Source organism: Miscanthus floridulus, chromosome 14 (genome assembly GCF_019320115.1).
Source record: "Miscanthus floridulus cultivar M001 chromosome 14, ASM1932011v1, whole genome shotgun sequence".
Classification (NCBI taxonomy): domain Eukaryota; kingdom Viridiplantae; phylum Streptophyta; class Magnoliopsida; order Poales; family Poaceae; genus Miscanthus; species Miscanthus floridulus.
This window is the reverse complement of record NC_089593.1, coordinates 21,154,951-21,179,789: the sequence shown is the minus strand read 5'-3', so window position 1 is coordinate 21,179,789 and position 24,839 is coordinate 21,154,951. Positions and strand designations below refer to the sequence as shown.

The 24,839-nt window shown below is 48.0% G+C and overlaps 1 protein-coding gene across 11 annotated transcripts; it reads right to left on the bottom strand.

Annotated features, from left to right (window-relative positions):
* Positions 1–358: 358 nt before the first annotated feature.
* Positions 359–16,226, bottom strand: LOC136504422 (probable DNA primase large subunit). Of its 11 annotated transcripts, none has more exons than XM_066499342.1 (22): positions 15,912–16,226; positions 15,043–15,112; positions 14,527–14,917; positions 13,951–14,054; positions 13,792–13,840; positions 12,922–12,981; positions 12,749–12,802; positions 6,481–6,500; positions 4,511–6,377; positions 4,363–4,427; positions 4,017–4,065; positions 3,887–3,934; positions 3,509–3,598; positions 3,373–3,432; positions 3,204–3,283; positions 2,916–2,990; positions 2,758–2,843; positions 2,036–2,129; positions 1,831–1,938; positions 1,635–1,741; positions 1,463–1,548; positions 359–719 (listed from the first exon to the last, which is right to left on the bottom strand). In XM_066499342.1, coding segments are annotated over exons 9-17 (477 nt in total). In that variant the 5' UTR covers positions 4,520–6,377; positions 6,481–6,500; positions 12,749–12,802; positions 12,922–12,981; positions 13,792–13,840; positions 13,951–14,054; positions 14,527–14,917; positions 15,043–15,112; positions 15,912–16,226; the 3' UTR covers positions 359–719; positions 1,463–1,548; positions 1,635–1,741; positions 1,831–1,938; positions 2,036–2,129; positions 2,758–2,842. The 11 variants fall into 11 exon arrangements, with proteins under 11 accessions (XP_066355439.1, XP_066355446.1, XP_066355440.1 ...); XM_066499349.1 differs by having other exon boundaries at positions 3,225–3,283; XM_066499343.1 differs by having other exon boundaries at positions 359–716; positions 2,916–3,283.
* Between the last annotated feature and the right edge of the window lie 8,613 nt (positions 16,227–24,839).

Sequence of the window (24,839 nt, the reverse complement as noted above, 5' to 3'; positions counted from 1 at the left end):
TAGAGTGTTGATGACTCAATGTGGCACTAAGAGACGATCCGCATGAGCTGGCGGACTATCCAGCAGACCTAGGACTCCTAATAGCAGTCATCTCTGTTGTTTTGGTAGATCTACAGTGGTTTTGCCGATGATGCAAGTGTCTTCTGAAGAGTTTTTAGATGTCATATCTAGTTGATTGCTAACCCGTGTTGAGTTGTTTTTAGTTGTTTGTTTAGTCTTTCATCTCGTCGTTGTAAGATTTTTACGTCCAGTTTTCTCTTAAAAACCAGACCAACCTCTCTTTTTTCTAATAAAATTACAGCAAAACTTTTGTAGTCAATTAAAAAAATAATACATGGGCAGAATCAATAGTAAAGAATTCTCTTCTACTCAAAGAGTGTGACAATAACATAACAGCATAGCACAGCTGATCCTACATTAAATTCAGAATATTCACTCTGGGTTCTTTCGAGAATTACATGTACATACAGACGCCTTGACCTGCTGCTGTTCGCAGCACTAGGTAACACTTCTACTTCTAGTGTAGAGTGTGGTGCCATCACTTGTAGGGCATGGCAGCTAGCAGCTGGAGCCTGGAGGTTTTCTTTTTAGGCCAAGCCAGCAGCTGGAATTTGGAAACACCAAGGAGCAACAGTATTCCAGGTAAGCACCAATGGTCAATAACCAGTAACGATAACATAATTGGCATCAAGGATGAATTTTGCTTCAGTGCTTACCTGCTGTTTGACCAAAAGATTATTAGTGGGCTTATAGTATCTAGTGTAGAAAATCTGGAAGTTTATGAATGAAAATTAAGGTGATGAATCTCCCGTGCTACACCAAATCACATGTTTGATTACAAAAAAAATGGATGTACAGAAATTACACTGGTTTAACCAGCAAATCAGTTAAAAACTGACAGGGGCACAAGGTCGCACACATTTAATAAAAGTCCCCTTAAAGTTCAGACTGTATGCATTTAATATACGCAAATTCAGTAATAAAGGGCAACCTTGGATGGGGCAGAACGAAAATATCACACATAAAATGAGTAACACTATTCTGGGGCAGTTTCAATCATTCAGAAACTGAATTTTGTCGAATGGATGTGACATGGTTCCAATAAAATAAGGGAAAGAAAATATCTAATAGAACTGCTGGAAGTGAGAAGGGAATTAAAAGAAACCAGATAAGGGGAAAAGATGCCCCCAACATAGCATTAAGAAGAATGCTAGGCTTTGAACACGGACTGGTGACAGGGGTTTCTTTGACCCCAGGACTTGAACGGTCTAACCAGTGTAACTCGCAAGATGTTGGCAGTCAAAAGAGAATTCAGCAGAGGTATAATCACATATGCCATAAACAGAAAATGGAGCGCAGCATGTCTTCTATCCATCATTGCACATCATAAATGCATCAAGTCATGAACAAGTTGTGGGTAACATAGAGAAAATGTAGAGCAAAAACTGGGTGGTGTCAAGACCTGGTAAGTTTTTTGAAAATGGATAGTTTCTCCAGTTGCGACACAGTTTAGGTTGCTGATTGTGATTGGCTCTCCGTTGTTTGGTTCTGTGCATTGAGCCACACATGTTAAATTGGAACATTAACTCATGTTGATAAGAAGGGCGGGCCTGGTGCAAGCGGTAGAGTCTTACCGCCTGTGACCGGAAGGTCCCGGGTTCGAGTCGCGGTCTCCTCGCATTGCACAGGCGAGGGTAAGGCTTGCTATTAGACAAAGGCCTGTGACCGGAAGCTCTCTGCACTGGGTACGCCCTTTTTTTTAACTCATGTTGATAAAACCAGCAGAGCATAAGAAAAAAGGTTAAGTGTATAATAAACTACTGCACTCACTTTGGCTCGCAGAACTTTCTGGCTTTCACTGAAATATTGATTTGGATGGTTGATTCCAGAATCACAGAAGACACCGTGTGTGGTCTCAAAGGTTAATGTGCAAGCTAGCTGTATATTTCATTATGCCACATAAACCGTGTGTGGTCTCAAAGGTTAATGTGGTCTCATATTGCTTGGTTAAGCCAATGGCAATGAAGTACAGCACCTGGTAATGCCTGTTCTTCACTTTATCCATTATCTCTTCCAATGCATGCCCACCAACGCGCATTTTGTTGAGTGCTGCCCGCAAGTTTTCTTCGCTGCAGATACAGTAAAGCAGAAGCAAATGCATGGAGCAAACATCAGGTACAAAGCAAGGTAGAATCATGTTTATCTTGAAACATCACAAACTGACATGCCAAGTGACGTCACAACAGAAGCTGCTGTGTGCCCCTGCAGGTTGAGTTTTTTTTTTAACAGAAGCTGCTGTGACCATAATCGAGTAAGAAATTATTATTATACAATAGAAAAGTATGGATGAGACTAGATAAAATCATATTGGCAGGAACTAGGGCAAAATGTGTCATTGCTCTGCTTGGTAGTTTAGTATTGTACTATTTGGTTCAACCTGGGTACTTAATAAGTAAACAAAATATTAACTTCTCGTTCATAATTACCTATGGCTTCTTTATGGTACATTAAGCTTTGTTTTTGTTGGATGTCATTTTTTTTTAATCAGAAAAACTGGAAGTTGGAGGCCTCTTGCTCCATTCAGTTTTTCTGGTTTCCAAATGTGATCTTACTTCCACCTCAAAGTTCAGGAGTAATCTAGTGAGAAAAGGGAAGATCTGAAATACAAACTGATACTGCTAACAGAAAGTTCAGAGCACCTATCTAAATAATAAGCACATAGTAATCGTCTATAGAAGACTAAGGGTGAAATTGTACCCAAAATGTCGAAATGGGCATCCATGGTGATCTCCAACACCAGGTGTTGCAGAAATGGTCTTTTGACATGAATATGGAGTGTAATCCTGGAGCAGCATGTGTGAGAGTAAGTAATAATTCTGGTGCAATTTCAAGTTACACATGGAGGAGAGACTTACTATCCGTTTTCCTTCTTTTCCATAATTATGTCTGATGGTATAGGCATATTCCTTGTCGAACCGCTCAGGACCAATCTTATCCAAAGAAGATACAACATAAGTGAGGCAACAGAAATTATGATTACTTGCGTGTTCGACTCAGGGAAAATTTACTGTTTAATTTCCTTGAGAAAAAAGAACTGCTTAATTTTGCATATCTTTGATCATATTAGTTATGTGTGCACTGCTAATATATAGAGGCAATGATGTTGTAACATGCTTCTGTTAAATGTTTGCATGACACAGTACATGTCAAAAAATATATATAACTTTTGAGAAAATTCCGCCCTCCAAAATGCAAGAGCATCTTCCAACTTTAGTCCAGCACCCTGGATCATAATTTCCAGAAGTAAATTAATGTAACATAACTTTAGGTACCTATATATCAAACTTTTTCTCTAATTCATTCAACTATTACCTTAAGAAAAAGACCAAACTGCATTCTACCCCCATGCTTCAGATGGTGGTTTTCTCTCAACTGCAAAATAAATGAAAACACTGAGACACCTGGTTGCAAGGTATGCATATCTACAGGAACATTTAAGGTACCTCACCTTATCTAGCATATGCCGCATACAAAGAGGGAAAGAACTTTTAGCCAGTTGGTCAATATCCTTTAGAGATATGTCAACAGCATCCTTTGGCTGTGTGAAAACAAGTCAAGCAATTCAGCTGGCAACAGCACTAGAGAAAAACATAGTTAAATCTCAGGAAAGTCAAGCATAACTGCATAGGTGAGACAGCATAAAGGGCGTACCCAGTGCAGAGAGCTCCCGCTCTGTGCGGGGTCTGGGGAAGGGTGTCAGTGGCAAGCCTTACCCTCGCCTGTGCAATGCGAGGAGACCGCGACTCGAACCCGGGACCTTCCGGTCATAGGCAGTAAGACTCTACTGCTAGCACCAGGCTCGCCCTTCATTGGTGAGTCAGCATACCTGAGAGTAATCAGGTCCAAAATACGCATTGCTTAATGCTTCGACAATCTGTCATAATAAAATTAGGCATCGCAGAGGATATAAAAAAGGTTCTGAAAGAAAGGTGGGGAAGCGGTACTCTGGTACTCACAGGAGTCAACCTGTCTTTTTCTTGTTCTTTAATGGTTGCTGTCCATTTTCTGTACATTAAACAATTACACATATCTTAGCTTAATATGACCAGTGACAGTGAGCACTCAGTTTAGAGCTTAATGCCAACTGCTGCTCATAAATGTCATAGAAAGAAAGAACTGGAAACTTTCAAAGTATGATCTTTCTGCAAGTATGTGATAAATTTTTTTATTATTTCCAAACAAAAGATAGCATAGGTACTATATCTAAAGCCACAAGAGATTTCCTACAGAGAATTAAATAAGAAGGCTTACAAAAACATGTTCCATAGGTACTGAACAAAGTAAAACTAGTGTACCATGTACCTGTTTGTTAAAGCAAGTGCCTTTAAGATATTGCAGCGGAATTGAGTAACCACTAGCGAAACCACCTACAGAATTATATATCTATGTTCATAAAGGCCACCAACCAAAGACAACAATTGAAATTTTTATTCTCATGTTAACAGCAAACCTGGCTCATCGCCACATAAGCATAGTGGTATGACGCCGGCCCTTGCTTCTCAGGTCGTATGGAGGGGAATGAGGAGCGAGAGATCCCTGAAGCTTGCGTCGAGTTGAAGCCGTGGTGGACGGCTAGGGTTTATGTGGGAAGGAGGAAAGGAGGGGCCAGGCGCCCAAGGGTGTCAAGGATGACACAATCCCAGGCTAGTCTTTATTCATCTCCAAGTTTGATACTTATACATTGAGGACTCTAACAACTTGTGCTAACAAATAGGAAACTAACAAATAGGACCATAATAATCAGTTGACTATTTCCTAACCAACCTAAATCTTCTATGACTCAACTAGACCGGCCCCTGGCTGGTTGAGCCAGTTTGCCGCCTTTCCCTGCGCCCATATGTGGTGCCTACCATAACATCTCTCCCCCCCTCGGGAAACAACTCGTCCGCGAGCTGGAATGAGGGGTGAGCTTCACGGAACGCCGGAACAGGCTCCCAGGTGGCCTCCGAAGCTGGCATACCGGACCACTCGACGAGGAAATGCCACACTCCGCGGCGAAGCTCTGAGCGCAGCACCCGTTCAGGTTGTTGGAGAGGACGGCCATGGTGAATCGGAGGCAAGGTCGGGACGGATGTCGGCGGAGGACCCCGGAACGGCTTGAGGACGCCGACATGGAAGACGTCGTGGATGCGGGCGCCCTCTGGTAGACGCAGGCGGTAGGCGACCGTGCCGATGCGTTCAAGCACCTCAAAGGGTCCGGCGTACTTGGGACGAAGCTTGCCGCGGGCGCCAGGAACCAGGGACTGCGTGTGTCGGTGAAGCATGCGCAGCAGCACCCAGTCCCCAACCTCGAACTCCAGAGCGCGGTGGTTGGCATCGTAGAAACGCCGAGCATGTTCCTGGGCTTGAAGAAGACGGGCGCGGAGTAGACCGGCATCCCGGACGATGGGAACCCCGGAATCGGCGAGGGCGAGCGCGGGAGGTTGATCTGATGGATCGGCACTCCCATGGGCTGCGGTGGCACCGGCCGTGGTTCCTGCGGCGCTGGGGCGGTCATCTGCAGGGCCTGCGAGACCGAGGCGGACGAGTCTTCCGGCATGAGCTCCGTGATCACGGGATGGGAGTGCGGCACGCCACCATATCCGGCCAACCCGAATTGTGGAAAAGGCGGGCGGCCATCAATGGCGGACAAGCGAGCTCCTTGATCAGCCAGATGGGTATTGATGGCGGACATCTGCAGCTGCATGCTGGCGAGGATCTCTGCGATCGAGGCGAGCGTGGGTGGCCCGGAGGGTGGGGTCATGTTGGCGGGAGCGCCGGTGATGTTCACCAAGACGCCCGTCGTCGCAACGGGAGCGGCGGTGGATGGGATCAGTGGTGCCTGGGCGTTGGTGGTGGCTTCCATGATCGGCAAGGTCTCTGATACCAGGTTGGTATGACGCCGGCCCTTGCTTCTCAGGTCGTATGGAGGGGAATGAGGAGCGAGAGATCCCTGAAGCTTGCGTCGAGTTGAAGCCGTGGTGGACGGCTAGGGTTTATGCGGGAAGGAGGAAAGGAGGGGCCAGGCGCCCAAGGGTGTCAAGGATGACACAATCCCAGGCTAGTCTTTATTCATCTCCAAGTTTGATACTTATACATTGAGGACTCTAACAACTTGTGCTAACAAATAGGAAACTAACAAATAGGACCATAATAATCAGTTGACTCTTTCCTAACCAACCTAAATCTTCTATGACTCAACTAGACCGGCCCCTGGCTGGTTGAGCCAGTTTGCCGCCTTTCCCTGCGCCCATATGTGGTGCCTACCATAACACATAGCCTTTTGAAAGAAATACCCGGCGGCTGGCAACAAGATCAGGAACTTCTTCGAAAGGTACCTTAATTGGATTACAATATGATTTACTTGGAATTAATTTTTGCACAGAAGAAAAGATTTAAATGGAAAAAGGATAAAGAGCTAAAACATGTAAGTGTACACACCTTGAAGAACACATGCTCAACTGCCAAAAATGGAAAGGTAGAGAATGAATTTAGCTTCGCTGCTTCGGGTAAAAGAAGACGAAAGCAGATAATGAAAGCAAAAACAACAGAAGAAAGTTGATGACAGGGTTTAACACAGTAAAAGTTTCAAATGGTTGTTCTATACATTGCAAATTGCAATACATTTCCTTTAACCTGAAGTTCAGTCACAATGGTAAATCTGCTGTTTCAGTATGTTAACTGCTTAGATGTTTTTTAGATACCGAGGAATTTCCGGCTTCTTCAATTGCACGCTGTTATGACCGGCATCCAGTACTCCAGGCGAAGGCCCAGCAGTGGCTAGAGGATGCCGGCGGGTTAGGGGGCTCAAGGCCCATATTTATCATATTTTACATAATATTAGAGTTATTTTCTATTATTATTCAGAGACATATAAATACATTAAACTCTATTGAGGAAATTAAGCAGAAACAATTATTGTTTCCGGCTTCCTCAGGGAGCCGGGAGAAACCCTAGCCGCCTTCTCTCTTCTTCCTTCTGTGAACAGTACCGCGGCACTGTAGCGACTGTAGTGTAGCGCCGCCACCCTCTGCCTTCGCGAGATCACGGCACCCCGCCGTGGTCCATCGCGGTTTAAGCCTCGACCCCTGATCACCCACCGCTACAACCTACGCTCGGTCAGAGGAGGAACCTCGGTTCCTATCAGCTTGGTATCAAAGACCTTGTCGATCATGGACACCCCCGCTGTCTCCTCCGCCGCGCCATCGCCGGCGATCCCGCCGGTGCCGACCACCTCCACCGCGCCCCCTGCTACGTCGGGCGTTCTGGTGGTGCCGCCCTCCCAATCCTTGCCGACCACCGTCGCGCCGCGGCGGGTGTTAACGCCCGAGGAGGTGACGACCTCCATCGTCAATCTCAGCCATGGCGTGAAGGAGCTGCAGGACATGATGAAGGCGTTTCTGAGCGGCCAGTACGTGGTTCCACCACCGCAACCGTCACATCCTCCTCCTCCGCCGCTGCCGTTGCCCTCATCCGTCTCGGTGCCGCAAATCACCTACCCCTACGGGATGCCTACGGACTCCATGCCGTCGCCGTCGACTTCCGTTCAGCCGTCGGTGTCCCAGGTCCCGATCCATATGCTGCAACTTCCGCACTCGCCGTCGCCGATTCCGGCTTGGGCCCTTGGATCCTCGGCGGCGCACCACTCCATGACCGCGCCGCTATACTCCTCGGCGCCGCCTCGGTCCACCATCCCTCAGGCTCCATCGACGGTCGCCCATGGGGGACCCTATGCAGCAGGGACCCTGTACGGCGGCGTGGACGGGCCGCTGTTCCACGACACCAGCGCCTCCGTGGCGGCCTACGCGGCCGTGCCACCTGCGGCCGACCAGGAGGGTCCCTACGAGCGCCCTCAGCAGGCCATGGGGGGCGGTCTCGACCGCTTGCCGCCCAAGACGCATCGCCTCGAGTTCGCAACCGTACGACGGCTCGGAAGACCCCCTGAATTGGCTCAACCACTGCGAGCAATTCTTCCGGGGCCAACGATGGCCGGCCTCCGACAGAACGTGGATTGCGTCGTACCACCTCCGGGGCCTGGCGCAAACCTGGTACTACGCCCTCGAGCAGGATGAGGGCATGCCTTCTTGGGAGCGCTTCGTCGAGCTGTGCCGCCAACGCTTCGGACCGCCAGTTCGCGGTACTCGGCTGGCGGAGTTGGGGCGCTTGCCGTTCCAATCTACGGTCCAGGAGTTCGCCGACCGCTTTCAGGCGGTGTCCTGCCATGCACGTGGCGTCTCGGCCAAACAGAAGGCCGATCTCTTCGTCGGGGGCCTTCCCGAGTACATTCGGGTGGATGTGGAGATGCGCGATCCCCAGGACATCCAGACGGCCATGTACTTGGCACGGGCTTTCGAGCGTCGGGCGGCGGCCATGCCCACGGCGCCACCCCCGCGGGGTGCCCGGCCTCCACCTCGTCCCGGCCTGCCCCCGCGTGCCCCGCCACCAGCAGCGGGGGCTCCAGCTCAGCCGGGCGCTGGCCCCGCGGGCGGGCAGGGCGCCCCTCCCGTGCGTCAGTTCCGTCGCCTCACGCCGGCGGAACAGTTGGAGCGCCGCCGTCAAGGGCTGTGCTTCAACTGCGACGAGCCCTATGTCCGGGGCCATGTGTGCCCCCGGCTGTTTTACCTCGAGTCTACGGACTTCGTCGACGAGGCAGCCGGGGAGGTGACTGCTGCAGAAGCCGACGCAGCCGCCTTTCCAGACGAGCCGGCCGGCCAAGGTGTGGCCGGTGATGCAGCAGACGCTGCTAACGCCCTTGTCGTTTCTCTCCATGCTGTTGCAGGAATCCGGCCGCCCAACGCCATGCTGCTCCCCGTCACCGTCAAAGACGAGAGTTTCCTCGCCCTCCTCGACACCGGCTCCACTCATAATTTTGTCCAAGGGGCTGTGCTGCGCCGTTTGGGCCTGTCTCCAGCTGGTGGTGACCACCTCCGTGTCACGGTCGCCAATGGTGAGCACGTGGCGTGCTGAGGGCATTGCTCGGAACGTGCCCGTCCGCATCGGCGACGAGGACTTCACCATCACGTGTGTTGGCCTCAACCTGGGCGCCTTCGACTTCATCATCGGCTTCGACTTCATTCGCACATTGGGCCCCGTGTTGTGGGACTGCGACGCCCTTACCATGGCGTTCTGGAGGGAGGGCCGCCGCGTCACCTGGCAGGGCGTGCCCGGCCCTCAGACGCCCTCCCCACAGCAGGCGGTGACCGCGGTCACGACTGACCCGCGGCTACCTCTCCTGGATCGCCTGTTGGCGCAGCACGGTGACATCTTCGACGAGCCTACTGGGCTCCCTCCGGCGCGCCCCTACGACCACCGCATCCACCTGCTGCCCGGGACGGCCCCAGTGGCGGTGCGGCCGTACCGATACCCGCAGCTGCAGAAGGACGAGCTCGAGCGCCAATGTGCAGCGATGCTTGCCCAAGGGATCATTCGGCCGAGCACTTCGCCGTTCTCCGCGCCCGTCCTGCTGGTGCGCAAGGCGGACAAGTCGTGGCGCTTCTGCATCGACTACCGCTCCCTCAACGCCAAGACCTCCAAGGACAAATTCCCGATTCCGGTGGTTGACGAGTTGCTGGATGAGCTCCATGGGGCTCGTTTCTTCACCAAGCTTGACCTTCGTTCCGGCTATCATCAGGTGCGCATGCACCCGGAGGACATCGCCAAGACGGCTTTCCGCACCCATCAGGGCCACTTCGAGTTTCTGGTGATGCCATTTGGGCTCTCCAATGCCCCGGCAACCTTCCAGGCGCTGATGAATGACGTCCTTCGGCCTTACCTGCGGCGGTTTGTGCTGGTATTTTTTGATGATATATTAATTTATAGTCCATCATGGGCCGAGCACTTGCAGCATGTCAACATCGTCCTCCACGCGCTTCGGGTACACCACCTTCACTTGAAACGATCCAAGTGCTCGTTTGGCGCATCGTCGGTGGCCTACCTGGGCCACGTGATCTCCGAGGGCAGCGTCGCCATGGACGCTGACAAGGTCGCCGCCGTGGCTGCGTGGCCCCTGCCGCGCTCTGCCCGCGGCCTGCGTGGTTTCCTCGGCCTCGCGGGCTACTACCGGAAATTCATTCAGGACTTCGGCATCATCGCCGCCCCACTCACGCGTCTCTTGCGGCGGGACGCGTTTGTGTGGGACGACGATGCTTCGGGGGCATTCGAGGCGCTCAAGCGCGCTTTGACCACAGGACCTGTTCTTCAGATGCCAGACTTTACTAAGCCCTTCGTGGTCGACTGCGACGCGTCGGGCGCAGGGTTCGGCGCCGTCCTCCACCAGGGCGTCGGGCCCCTCGCCTACTTCAGCCGTCCCTTCGCGGCCCGTCATATCAACCTGGCGGCCTACGAGCGGGAGTTGATCGGCTTGGTTCAGGCCGTTCGTCATTGGCGTCCATATTTGTGGGGGCGCCACTTTTTGGTTCGCACTGACCATTACAGCTTGAAATTTTTACTTGATCAACGATTGTCTACAGTTCCGCAGCATCAATGGATCAGCAAGCTATTTGGTTTCGACTTCTCGGTAGAGTACCGTCCGGGCCGCTTGAACATCGTGGCAGACGCTCTCTCTCGCCGGGACTTGGCAGATGGGGGGGCAGCCGTCCTGGTGGCCGCGGCTGCAGCAGCCCTCCCCGTGTCGGGACCATCCTTCGACCTTCTGGACGCCATCCGGCGGGCAACAGCAGCCGCGCCTGACGCCCAGCAACTGCTGGCGCAGCTCCAGGCGGGGGAGCTGGCGGCCCCATGGCGCCTGGCTGACGGCCTTCTGATCCATGGCTCCCGCGTCTACGTGCCGGACCAAGGGGACTTGCGCCAGCAAGTGCTCCTCTTGGCTCACTCAGCTGGCCATGAGGGCACCCAGAAGACGCTACACCGACTCCGTGCAGATTTCTACATCCCTCGTGATCGTGTGTTGGTGCAGGACCTGGTGCGTTCTTGCACCACATGCCAGCGCAATAAGACGGAGACGGTTCAGCCCGCGGGCTTGCTGCAGCCCCTAGACGTCCCCACCCAAGTGTGGGCGGATATCTCGCTGGACTTCATCGAGGGCTTGCCCAAGGTTGCGGGCAAGTCGGTCATCCTCACGGTGGTGGATCGCTTCTCCAAGTACGCCCACTTCATCGCGCTCGGCCACCCCTACACTGCTACGTCCGTCGCTCGTGCCTTCTTCGACGGCATCGTTCGCCTTCACGGGTTTCCGCTGTCCATCGTCAGCGACCGGGACCCCGTGTTCACCGGGCACGTTTGGCGAGACATCTTCAAGATGGCGGGCGTCCAGTTGCGCATGAGCACAGCTTTCCATCCGCAAACGGATGGCCAGTCCGAAGTGGTGAACAAGGTCATCGCCATGTACCTCCGTTGTGTGACGGGGGATCGCCCCCGCGCGTGGGTGGATTGGCTGTCGTGGGCGGAGTACTGCTACAACACCTCCTTCCACACGGCTCTTCGCGCCACACCGTTTGAGGTCGTCTACGGTCGCCCTCCTCCGCCGCTGCTGCCCTATTCGCCGGGTACAGCTCGGACCGAGGCTGCAGATGCGCTTCTTCAGTCCCGTGATGAGATCCTCGCCGAGGTGCGCCAACGTCTTTTGCAGGCTCAGCAGCTGTCCAAAAAATATTATGATGCCGGCCACCGCGACGTCGAGTTCCAGGTGGGCGACTGGGTGTGGCTGCGGCTGCTCAACCGCACAGCCCATGCACTCTCTCCAGGGGCCAAGGGCAAACTCGGTCCTCGCTATGCCGGGCCGTTCCGCGTCTTGGAGCGTCTTGGAGCGGTGGCGTATCGTCTCCAGCTGCCCGAGGGTGCCCGTCTTCATGATGTCTTCCACGTGGGATTGCTCAAGCGCCACCGCGGTGACGCTCCAGCAACGCCGGCCAGCCTGGCGCCGACCTTTGACGGCCGTTACACTCCTGCCCCGGCCAAGGCGCTACGTGTCCAGCGGCGCCGTGACACCTGGCAGGTGCTGATCCAGTGGCATGGTTTTCCAGAAGAGGATGCGACATGGGAGTCCGTCGACGAGTTCCGCTCCTTCTACCCCGACTTCCAGCTCGAGGACGAGCTGTTTGAGAAGGCGGGGAGAGATGTTATGACCGGCATCCAGTACTCCAGGCGAAGGCCCAGCAGTGGCTAGAGGATGCCGGCGGGTTAGGGGGCTCAAGGCCCATATTTATCATATTTTACATAATATTAGAGTTATTTTCTATTATTATTCAGAGACATATAAATACCTGTAAACTCTATTGAGGAAATTAAGCAGAAACAATTATTGTTTCCGGCTTCCTCAGGGAGCCGGGAGAAACCCTAGACGCCTTCTCTCTTCCTCCTTCCGTGAACAGTACCGCGGCACTGTAGCGACGGTAGCTGTAGCGCCACCGCCCTCTGCCTTCGCGAGATCACGGCGCCCCGCCGTGGTCCATCGCGGTTTAAGCCTCGACCCCCGATCACCCACCGCTACAACCTACGCTCGGTCAGAGGAGGAACCTCGGTTCCTATCACACGCAGCCTGCTTTAATTACAAAGTTTTGAGCTATCCAGCTGACTTAAGGGAAACGACATAGCAAAAATAAAAGATAACTTACAATAACTGCTTACATGATGCACAAAAATACAAATCATAGAGAAGCATCCTATTCTGTAACTGATACTAACAACCAGTTGGAACAGCATTCTGCAATAAATTGAGTGAAAGATAGTGGCAATATCAAATGATGCATACCATTTGTGGATTGACCAATGGAACGTGCAACTTGGCTCAACTTGTCTTTCACAGCTTAAACATGAAAACAAAAATCATGCGAAGCAAACAGGAAAAAGCCAAACACTGCAATTGTAGTGTTAAGCATGAAGATCCAAGTCCTCAGCAGTTCTATTAGAGGCCAAAGTCTATACCTCAAACTCTGAGTGTGGCAGTGCTTTGTATGGCAGTTGAAACTCAGTCATAAGCATCCTCTGAAATAGATGATGTGCAACAAGCAACAGTTAAAGCATAAATGCATATTATTTTCCTTTGTCAGTTCTATGGTAAATGGATGGGGGAATTCCTTGTGTGCCATTAAAAAAGATCGCAATGCTCTGTGTGCCTCTGGAAAAGTTCAGCGGTCTTCAGCGCCACTGCTCCAACTTTTTTGTGCCCTCCATGGCTCCATGCCACTGCCGTCAGTTTGGGCTCTAACGCCGTCAAACTGCAGGTGTGAAAAGACGAAAATACCCTTAAGTCTAAATATGTCATTAATTTTTTTTGAGCATCTTAACGACTTCAAATGAAAAAACTCAAAACTAGAAAGTTGTAGATCTCGTCGAGATCTATAATTTTCATATAAAAATTATCTTCATTTAATTCCGCAAAAAAAAATATGATTTGATATGATTAATATATCTTAGAAAAATCATATCTTTTTTTTTTGCGAAATTAAATGAAGATAATTTTTATATGAAAATTATAGATCTCGACGAGATCTATAACTTTCTAGTTTTGAGTTTTTTCATTTGAAGTCGTTAAGATGCTCAAAAAAAATAATGACATGTTTAGACTTGAGGGTATTTTCGTCTTTTCACACCTACAGTTTGACGGCGTTAGAGCCCAAACTAACGGCAGTGGCATGGAGGGCACAAAAAAGTTGGAGCAGTGGCGCTGAAGACTGCTGAACTTTTCCAGGGGCACACAGGGCATTGCGATCTTTTTTAATGGCACACAAGGAATTCCCCCTAAATGGATAGGAAGTCACATGTGATTCAAGACTCTCAAGCCGAAAGCGATACCGAAAAAAGTGTAGTCTCCATGGAGAGAAACCACTTTCGCAATTCCTCCCTGTGTGTTGTATCAAATACAGCTTTCCAGTGAGTTGGTCAAAAGAACCACAAGTGAACCACCATAGTTAATATATGTAGCGAATATAAACATATGAATATTAAGCTTACGTTCTGCAGTAGACTAGGCGGAGCACAAAGTGCGATATTATATCCTTGTTCAAAGTCTCTGCTGGATCCTGGTGCCTCATGTGTGTCTTCCACAATTCACTGGCCTGAAATGCAGAACAGAATAAGGCATTTCTATTTAAAACAAAATTTAGACCAATGCCAGAGTGCGATGCTAAGTCCATAACTAGGGTTCCAAAACCTTCCATGTTATCTTACATTCTTACTTCAATATGATTCTAAGGAGAAAGCAACAATTCTAGCTACAAAAATTAGACCATAGCTAAGCCCATAAGCATGAACGATAATAAAAAAAAATTGAAATTTCGGATTGTAGTACCACAGTAACATCCAAAAGGGCCTAAGTTAGCCACTCTTCATATTCTCTAGCGAAATCCAACTCAGACAAAGAGGTTGATCCTACACATACACAAGACTGCAACCACAGAAACCTTTGCCTACTGCTGGCAAAACCCAAATTTTCACCAGAAATATGCTCCAAATATAGTTCCCTCCAATTCCTCCCCCCCCCCCCCCCCCCAACAAAAACAATGAACAGCAAAGGCGAGAATCGGTCACCAGTTTCTCCATCTCCTCCAGCCTCTTCCCATGCGAGAGTCCATCTGAAATCCCCTTGAGAACTGCTCATCACCAGCGCAACGAAACGCGCTAGCAAGATCTGAGGAAGTAACGAAAGGAAGCCATGCGGGATTGGGAAGCATTTTTCTCGCCAGAAAGAAGCTGCACCTCGGAGGCAGTCGATGGTGAAGAGCTCGAACTCCTCCAGCCACACCTCGAGCTGCGGCGCCGCCTTGTAGGTCGGCAGGGCCCCTGCGCCTGCGGCAGCTGCGGCGGCAACCTGCCGGTGGGAGCGCACGATCTCCATGCGGCTTCGGAGGCTGCGTGGTCAGCGGATCCTCCACTACACTACAACCTTAAAACACCAACTGCATTGGAGTCGCTAAAAGACCTGTACAGAGACAAACAGTCAGTCGCTAAATCATTATAGCGACAGAGCCTTGCTGTTGCTACAAAAGGCGTCGCTAAAAGTAAATAGCGACAGAGCTACATTTTAACGATCAGCTTGATGCTTACCTCTTGGATGCTTCACTCAATGATGTTTGTTCGTACGGGATGATTCGAACAAGGTTTGCAGGTGGGTAATCTGCAATGGCATATATTTCTACATGAGATTCACATGTATTTTCCTGATGTCCATGTCAAACAGAAGCTAATACTTGAGCTAATATATCCTATGCCATTAAAAATCATTACAAGACAAGCCAAACTTAAAGCCGAGCCAACTTAATTCCCCTGCTTGCCTGCGACACTGCAAACTGCCTGCTAGCTATAGATTCCACAACCTATCAACTGATAACTTAGCTAAAACCTATCACACTTGAAGCAGCAGACACTACCTATTGGAGCCATACCTGACCTATTGTACCATGATGACTACTTAGCCATTTGTAACTTCTCAACTGAGACAGAGGGTGTGCAAAATATAAGCCTCAAGGAGCTACCTATTGGTGTTATGAATAATGCAAAACAGATATTTTCACTGATTTTGTTAAAATCCATCGGAGTCGGCTGACACCGAAAAGGGCATACCTCTGCCCCTGCAGATAGATATCAGTAAATCCTACTAACTAGCAACGTAAAACGAAATACACATCTTTTCTTTTGCCAGTCTGTAAAACCATGATGAAAATGTGATGCAATGATCTTTTGGCTTGCCCAAAGCATACGAAAAAAAGATCCTGCTAGGTGCTAGCAAGTTTGAGGCTGAAAACAATTTTTCCCCCAAAAAAAGAGGACGAACGCAGGAATAATATGAAAACTAGAGCATATATAGTAGTTAGTTCATGGCGGGAGAGATGGAAAATAGCGAGTGTATCCACCAAGACATCCATTGCCTTTATTTGCATCTGTCTTTTTTTTTTTTGACAGGTAAAGTAGTTTACCTTCACTCCTTCAGATTCGGGCGGGGCGGCTTCTGTCGGGGTGGCGGCCGTCCAGCCCAGGCGCCGGGACGCCGAGGTGGCGCGCGGCGGCGGGCGTCTGGCCCTTGCGCCGGGGTGGAGGCGGCGGGCTTCCGGCGGACAGACAGCGGGGGTGGCGGGGGCGGACGTCCGGCGGGCGGGCGGGCGGGTGGGCGGGCGGCGGCGGGAGTGAAGAGATTGGGGGCGCCTTGGCGGGAAAGGCACCTCGTTTTCCCGCCTCGATGCCGCTGGGGCTGGGCCGTAGCTAGGCCTGCTAATGGAGCCGCGGGGAGGAAGTTGCCGCGGGGGGCAGTCGTGGACGAAGAACCGGGATCCTACGGTTCCAAATAAGTCACCTTGTTACAAGTTAAAAAGTAAAATAAGTAATTTATTTTATTAAATACCACCAACTTATAAGTCACTCCTACTTATAAGTTTTAAGTTGGTTCACCCCTGCTTAAAACTTATAAGTCACCTTTTTCTGTGTGGGGCCCACACCTTTAATAAGCTTATAAGTCATCTACGACCAAATAGACATGACTTATAAGTCACTGGTTTTCAGTCACCTGACTTAATAAGTCACCTGACTTATGGAAACCAAACAGGCCCTACATAACAAGGGTAATAATAGCGTGTCCGGTGGCCGCCGTCTAGATCCATCCTCTTCTCTCGGGAGAAAAGAAAACGATCCGGTGGCGTTTGGTTCATGGGATACAGGTGTGGGATAGGCGTATCATAACCTAATAGTAGCATAATCCATGTTTGGTTCACTGGTTTGGGATACAGCGGAGGTTTGGGTTTGGGATAGGATGGTCTCTCATCCTACCCAATCTATCTCAGTGGGGAGGGTGAATTACGAAAGGGATAGCACTGTAGCGACGAGATTGGAGCAGCGAGGCGAGCCAAGAACCATAGGTGAGCAGCTCGATTCCAGCGGGGTGGAGATCGATCCGGCGACTTACAGCTCGATCCCGGCTCAAGTTGGCATATAACGCCGCTGGCGCCGGCACCATGCTGCCTAACGTGCGGAGCAGCAGCCGCTGCCGCCACCACAGAGAGGGACGCCGTGGCGGGCGCTGGTGGCTGGTTTGGATGATCTCCAGTACCTCCTAGGTACTATCCTTCGTTAGACTGTCTTCAACGGATGTCCTATATGGACATTCATATAAAAAAATGGGTCTCGAATGATACTGTATCAGACTCCATCAGAGCACCTGTAACACCCCAGGTGTTTGGCTTCCACATTTGCACTTGCATTTTATGAACATGAGCATCATTCATCCATTCATAAGCTTATATCACATGAAACATGATTTCGAAACATTGCAACATGTTGCATATTTCATGTGTGTTGTTTCTTTTATGAAATGAATAGTGTGCAACACTTAAGTGCAACATGTGCAACTCACTTTAGTGAAACATGGTTAGTTAGTACCATGCAACAAGATCATGAAACATGTGAAACATGACTATGAAACAAATGTAACATTTCATGTGTTTTTCATTGTTTCAGTACATACAATGCTTGATTCTTGTGTGACCAATGTGTGGTATGGCTAAAAATTCTCTTAAACAACTTAGTGACACCTAGAATGTCATTTGGAACATTGTTCATATTGATCATGTTGCCTAAATGTGATTTCAAAAAGTGGTTTGACTTGTTTTGACTCCTGAACTCTTTTGTTTGACTATTTAAAAAGTGTAGCTTAAAGTATTTGCATGTCTGAGCAACCTAAAACAAAGTTGTAGCAAATTTTATAAGGAACAAACTTTGTTTAGAAGCCAAGTCATGAAAATGTGCATAACATACTCAAAAAGGGCCCACAAGTCAATGTTGAGGGCTGATTCAACACTTAGAAAAAAAATTCTAAGTCTTGTATTGAATTTCAGTTTTCATGTACCCCAGTTTAGAGCTCTGTAGTTTGCAAACAAAGCCAAACCAGCTCGAGCTCCAATTGTAAAAGTTGTAGTTCCCATGTAGATGTCCAACTTTGTCAATTATACCTTGAGCTATGTCATCACGGATTAGGAGTTGATCACCGTCAAAGTTCGCCTGTCAGTCGGTACCGTTGAAACCTGAAACGCAAATTTTAGGCCGGTCATGGCCGACCGAGACCAGAAGGTGGCCGCCACATGGCCACCACACGCCTAGCTTGCCCTGACCGTGCCGCGCGCTGGCCGGCTTGAAGTAGAGGACGCCCTGCTGCCCTCCGCACGCACTCTGCCTCCTCCTTCGCTTCCTCCGCTCGCCTGAAGCGCCGAAGCGGAGCCACCGCCCCACCTTTGTCCCGCCGAGCTTGCGCGCGCTCGCTGTCGCGTCCTACCTCACTCCAGCTAGCCGGAAGCTTCGCCTTGCTTAGCTTCACCATCTTCGCCAACTTGTAGCGACAAATCGACCATGGGTGAGGGCCTCCGGCCGTTTCCACCATCGCCCGCCATGGCAGGGTCTCGCCGGAGTTGGAGCCCTACGTGGCCGACCACCCCCAGAGCCTTCTCATGTTCCTTTCTCCCTCCCCTTAGCTTCCTTGCGACCCCCTGAAGCTCATACCAAGCTTAGCCACGCCCTACAGGGCCAGACCTCACCGGAGCACCGTCGGACCCCGCCACCGTCCTTGCTAGAGTTCGGTAGAGGTTGCGGGAAGGGCATGGTTAGGTGCGGTCCGTCGAGACGAGCATGCCGGTGCCCTCGGCCTCGCCTGAGTCCTCGCCGTTGGCGAGCAAGCACGGGTCAACCGCTGCTCCCCTATTCTGCGGTCTCTGACCGGTGGGACCGTTGACCCCGCGGGTCCCGCGCGTCAGTGAACCTTGTTCATGTTTTATTGATTTAAATGCAGATTTGATGCTATTTTGTGAATTTTGTAACTCCAAATGTGTAGATCCAAATGGTGTGATTCAAAATTTTTTAGACTCACAGTGAAGTCTAGTATTTAAGAAAAATATGACATGAGCACATGATGTAGAAATTTTGGATGAATTAAATAGGAACTTGAAATGTGTTTTTAAATGCATGCAAACTTATTTAAATTATATCTTGAGTTTCTGTGATCCAAAAATTATGAAATTTTGTGGGTAAGCTATTCTTGCTTAGTAGAAGCTTTGGTAAAAATTTGAGAGTCATTGCATGTATGGTTTTTAAGTTATAGATTTTCCTTTTATCATTGATTGATACTTGTATAAATTTTTGTAAATTATCTAGGAATCCTATGACCATAAAACTTTGTGGGGAGTATCCTAGTACCTTAAGGATGTTAGGAAAAATATGAAATCTGTTGCTTGACACTTTTCACTAAGGTTTCCTAATTATGTCATTTTAAATTATTATGTCTTATCATTTTTATGTAGGCTGTTAGACTTGCTCAAATGGTGTGAAATTTTTATAGTGGTCTACTTAGAGCATGTAGTATGTACTATAATTTTTATAGATTTAATGGTATAGTTCTCATATATGTTTACCATTTCCTCTAATTAATTAAATAAATTAAGAAAGGTATTAAAAGAAATATTTTGGTGATGAACACCTTACTTTCTGGTGTTCTTGTGATATGTGTAATAAGTGAGTAGAGTTAGTTTTGTCCTATTATGTGTTTACATCATAAGTTAATAATTATTTCGTTTGCATTATGTCCCTCTGGACAGATCTGGGGACTTTATAAAGTTCCTCATGATATTTTGGTTTGCTGTGAATGTGATGAATACAAAAGTTGTAGATAATTTATGTATCTAGCTCATGTCAAAACTTGATGGCATTTGGCCTAGTAGTTTAGGAACTACAGCTGTTTAAAGTTAAGTTCCAGTTTTATCTACTCTCTGTCTTGTAGGACAGAGTTCTGTTGATTAAAGAATTCAACCTGGTAAAGATTAGAATCATGCTTAGAGGTCTAAAAATAAATTGTAGATAATTTCATAAGCTTTCCAAATTATCTTATTGTATGTCATTTGGATTTATAAATCTCTAGTTATGGCCAGTTTACTGTACCGCTATATAGTCTCCATTTTGCTGAAATACAAATGCTTGAGTGTATGCTTCGTGCCACGCCCTCATTGATTGTTTAAGGGCTAGCCTAACTTGAGAACATGCTTCGGTGCAGGTGCTAGGTCATTAACTGAAGATGAGCAATTATATATTATGTTGTATAAACTTGGTAAGTAAAGTGATTTGAATAGAACTTAAGTAGAATATGCAGACTACAGCGAACATGTGCATTCTCTGAGCATCCCTAACTTCGTTCATATGCATCCATGATATTTATCCTGCACATTCATGCAATAGGTGTGCCGGAGGGAGTGACGTTGCTAGAGTTCAAGGGAGCCAACCAGGAGGAGGAGCCCAAGGTGCAGGAAGCCGACGAAGCAGCCACCGCGGAGGAGTTGCCTGAGTGCCCTGACCACCAGCCTTCCTCTTTCCTGAAAGGCAAGCCCCGGAGCATATTAAGCCTCTCATGTTTTTATAAATACATTGAGTATCTTTTATTCGTTGATAATGCATTAAGTATAAGAATTGGTTGGAACCAATTGTTGCATTATATATCCATCCTTGTCCAGATATCGCACTGGAATCCTATTTAAGTTCAGGAACGGGTTAAATGCTTAGCCATGCTTAGTGCGGTAGAAGTCAGGTGATTTCCTGTCACCTACAAGCTTTAGGATGAGGTGGATCACGGTTGGCTATATTTGCTATCGTGGAAAAGAACCATGTGAATAATGAATTAAGACCGGGCAGAGTCTTATGTAGGTTTGAACATAGTGACTCCATCTGCGTCGTTTAAGGACCGATATACTGTACGTCCTCATGTCATGTTGAATGCAGCCTAGCACTTAGCTGGCCAGATAAGTTATTCCGATCGCGAAGCCGAGTAGCTCAACTCAGGCCAGGATCCTTGGGGGTTGGATGCATTTTGGAGGAAGTAAAGATGTGCGGAGAGCCATTGGCATAAGTCCAAGGGGAGTCAGGTGCTTAAAATCATGCACTTCCTAGCAGAGTGGTTCTCTGAGAATGCAGGGCGGCCCAGACCCGTGTCTTTTCTTTTATTTTCTCCTGACTTGTACAAAAGGTGACTTGTTTGCGACCTTGACGGGGGAAGCAGGGTTTGTGTTAGAAATAACCCTCCAGCTGGATATGAATCGATTTGAATCGCCGTCTCTCCCGGATAGTGAGAGCTTGACTGAGCAGCGGCAACGTAGATTCAATTAATTTAACGATATGATTAAATGGATGATGATGATAAGATTGCCACAATGTATACCTAATATGGTTATTAATGTTTGCACCCTAACAAAATAATTGCTTAGTACAGGTGCTAATATAGATGACAGGTTAATGGCTAAAAATCACTGCTAGTTCATGTTAAGAGTTGATCATTATTACTTATGCTTTTCTGTAAAAAGAAAGTATTAGCCAGATCCACTAAATTAAGCTATGCATAATCCTTGGTGTCATTTGTTTTGGTTTTCGACGGGTAAGTCTAGCTGAGTATATTTTTGTACTCAGGGTTTATTCCCTCTTGTTACAGATGACCTCATATATCAGGGATTCTGTAAGTATTGTTTCCACCCGATGAGTGATGAAGACTAGATCATGGGCATGATCTTTGTTTCTCTTATCCGAATGCTTTTGTGGGTTGTGATCAGCGAACCAGTATTTGTATTTGAACTCAAGTGTGTAAGTTAAACTATTTGCTTTCGCGTACTTTACAAGACTTGTTTTGTAATAACGATGACTCTGTGATGATGTAATCTATTTGTAAACGTCTGCAAAATGTTGTAACATATGATATGTTATGTTGAATTACTGTGATCTTGGTTGTATGCAAGTTGGCTTGAAATCCTTCGAGATTTTAGTTGACTACCGGGTTTATATGGGCTCAAGTTCGAGAATTTGATCGTTTCGACGATTGTTTTTGTACTTGTGCTCTTATAAATTGGTCGGTTATATGACAGCTAGTATTAGAGCTAGATTCAACATTAAACATGTCTTACGGCTATTTAAAACAAAAGCTTTTGTTGTGAAAATGGTTTTCCAACTTATAGTTATATATAAGTTTTCAAAAATCAAAATTTTTATGGTGTACTGGTGATCACATCCCTTGTAGCCCACTTAAGGACTTCTAGGTGGCTTATATATAATTATTAACTTGGGGGAAATTGATTGTTTCTATTTTATCGTCCATGCGGCGTGACATTGCATGGGTGCCATTCGTTTGAATGGTAATGTATGGATCAATTGCCTTTACGCCAAGGTAAGCATGAGTTGCGAGAGCATGACCGTCCAACCATCGGTCTAGGGGAGAGCTAGTTGTGGTTACTAGAGTATGTACATGTTGCATACATGTATATACGAAGGTACTTAATTGTGGGTACATCTGTCGGGTAGTTTGGGTACCAAAGTATATATATCTGGGGATGTATATATGGAGAGTATCTTAGTTACTACTTGTGTAATTAGCATTATATCTTGTTGGGTTGGGCTGTAATGAAGTTTTCTGCAGGTACACTAACAACGCACCGTGTAGATCGACTAGTTACCGCTAATTGAGAGAACATATGTATGCCACCGTATATTCCGCTAAAGCTTAGAATTTTCTTAGGTTTGTGAGGATGTACGGAACGAGCATGCATCATATTCCCTCATGTCATTCATATTGCATTACTCCCTCCCTTATAATTGCTTATCCCAAGAATAAAGTGCAACCTCTCAACAAAATAATCCTCTCACATGAATTGCATCCCTTTTTGATACAGGTGGCCGCGCCCGTGTTTCCTACTGGTAGCAGCACCTTTTTAGACTAGTTCAGTACTCCCACCTTGCTCTGGAGGGTGCTCAGTTCAGTTGGGTACCCAGAGGCACCCAACTATACGTGGAGGCAGGCGGTACCATTGGGAGATGTACCATGGTACGTCGTGACCTTTATAGTGCCGCAAAACCCCACAAGACCATTGTGGCATGGGTGGAGCATTGAGACTGATGGGCAAAGCCTATGGGAAGCTACTCAGGTTGCTACCCTTGATGTGCTGATGGATATAGCACAGAGCTTCGGGGATGAGTTAGTGGGTGGACCAGCTTCATCCATTCTCTGAGTGTCTCCTACTAAGGCTGAGTGGACTTAGGACGTTGGCCAGGCCTTGGTTCAAGGCCATGGCGAACATGTGTAGAGCGACAATGCTGGAATGAGTGCTATGATGGTAGTCTTGAAGCTTTGTCAAGTCAGACAAAACACCCTTTCTAGTGTGCTAGACGAAGCTGGCAAGGCAATGGTAGCCTAGCACAAGTTCAGGTTGTGTGCCCGCAAGTATCGCCGTAGGGCGGATGCATGTGGGAGAGCTCAGCAAGAAGTGGAGGAGATTCATGGTATTGCAAAATATCGTCTACAGCAGTGGGGTCAAATCGCACGTGAGAGAGACGAGCTTCATAACCAGCTGATGAACCTCACTATTGAGAGAGATGAGGCTGCACAAGAGTTAGATCATGTGCCCCGTCATAGAGATGCAGCTTTAGAGTTAGCAGAAGAAAGACGTTGGGGTTGGATGTTGGCTAACCACAACGCCTTTCAAAGGGAGCAAGCACTACAAGAATAGCTTGAAGAGCTTCAGGTTGAGCACCATCAACTGTACAACCATCTGTTTCCTATTCCTTGCCTCATACCAAGGTATCCAAATATGGGTGGACCTCAAGTGATTGAGGCCGATGATGAAGAAGAGGACGTGTAAATGGATGACAATGCAGCTAAGCCGACAGATGAAGAAGAAGAGGAAGACCTAGAAGAAGTCCAAGGTGTCTCTGATATGGACAGCGATCACTTCGATGAGTAGTAGTTAGCAAGTCTCACTAGTTTAAGCTTTTGCAGTCATTGATGTAATGGACTTAAGTGCGATGACTGATGTTGGATGTACCTTTTTAATTCGAACTTGGCATGTAATGTACTTTAATTCGCTCCCTTCAGGATGCGTATCGTAATGGTTAAGTTTAAAACTTGTCATGTTGGAATGCACTGCGTATGGCGCTAGTATTCCAATTGATGGTGTGGCGATTGGAGAATGAATTATGGTCTCTATTTATTGTATGAAGTTTTCATTCTCATCAGTAAATTCAGTTTGGCACAATTACATTGTTCCTCTCCAATGTGCTAACATCATCAATAATTACTGGTTGTGCATTGTTGCAGATGCCTCGTACTCGTTCCACCGGTGCGGGTGATGATGATGATCTTCCACCGCCACCACCACCCACACCAACGGAATTGATGGCAATTCTTGCGGAAGGCCAGTGCACTATGGCTGAGGCTCTCCGTACGATTGCAAATCATGATGGTCATGGTCTACGCCAAGAATTAGAACCAAATCAATACAATGACTTCAAGGATTTCCTTAACACGAAACCCCCGATCTTCAAGGAGGCTGAGGAGCCCTTACAAGCTGATGAGTGTTGAATACTCTCAAGCAGAAGTTATGTCTGCTCCGCTTGACTAAGGTGCAGAAGACTAAGTATGCATCTCACCAACTGCATGGGCTAGCTGGTATTTGGTAGAGTCATTATCGGTCCACTATGCCTGCTAATGCCCAAATAACTTGGGATCAGTTCAAGTCTGCTTTCAGGGGAAATTACATTCCTCCTGGTCTCATGGCAATCAAGCATATAGAGTTCATGAAGCTAACCAGGGGAACAAGAGCTTGAATGAATACCTGCAGGCTTTCAACAACCTTGCAAGGTATGCTACCGAGTTTGTGGACACTGATGCCAAAAAGAATGCTAGTTTCAAGCGATGACTTAGCCCCAAGTTGATGAAGACCATGAGAAATTGCAAGTGTGCTCTTTTTAATGAGTTTGTGAGTGATGCTTTATCGCAAGAGAACAATAATGCTGTGTATGCTACTTCGAAAAGTCATAAGAGGGCCTATGAGGCGGGTGCCTCACAA

Coding starts and splice junctions, on each gene's coding strand:
- LOC136504422 (XM_066499341.1), bottom strand. CDS start 5,905: ATGGAAGCCACCACCAACGCCCAGGCACCACTGATCCCATCCACCGCC.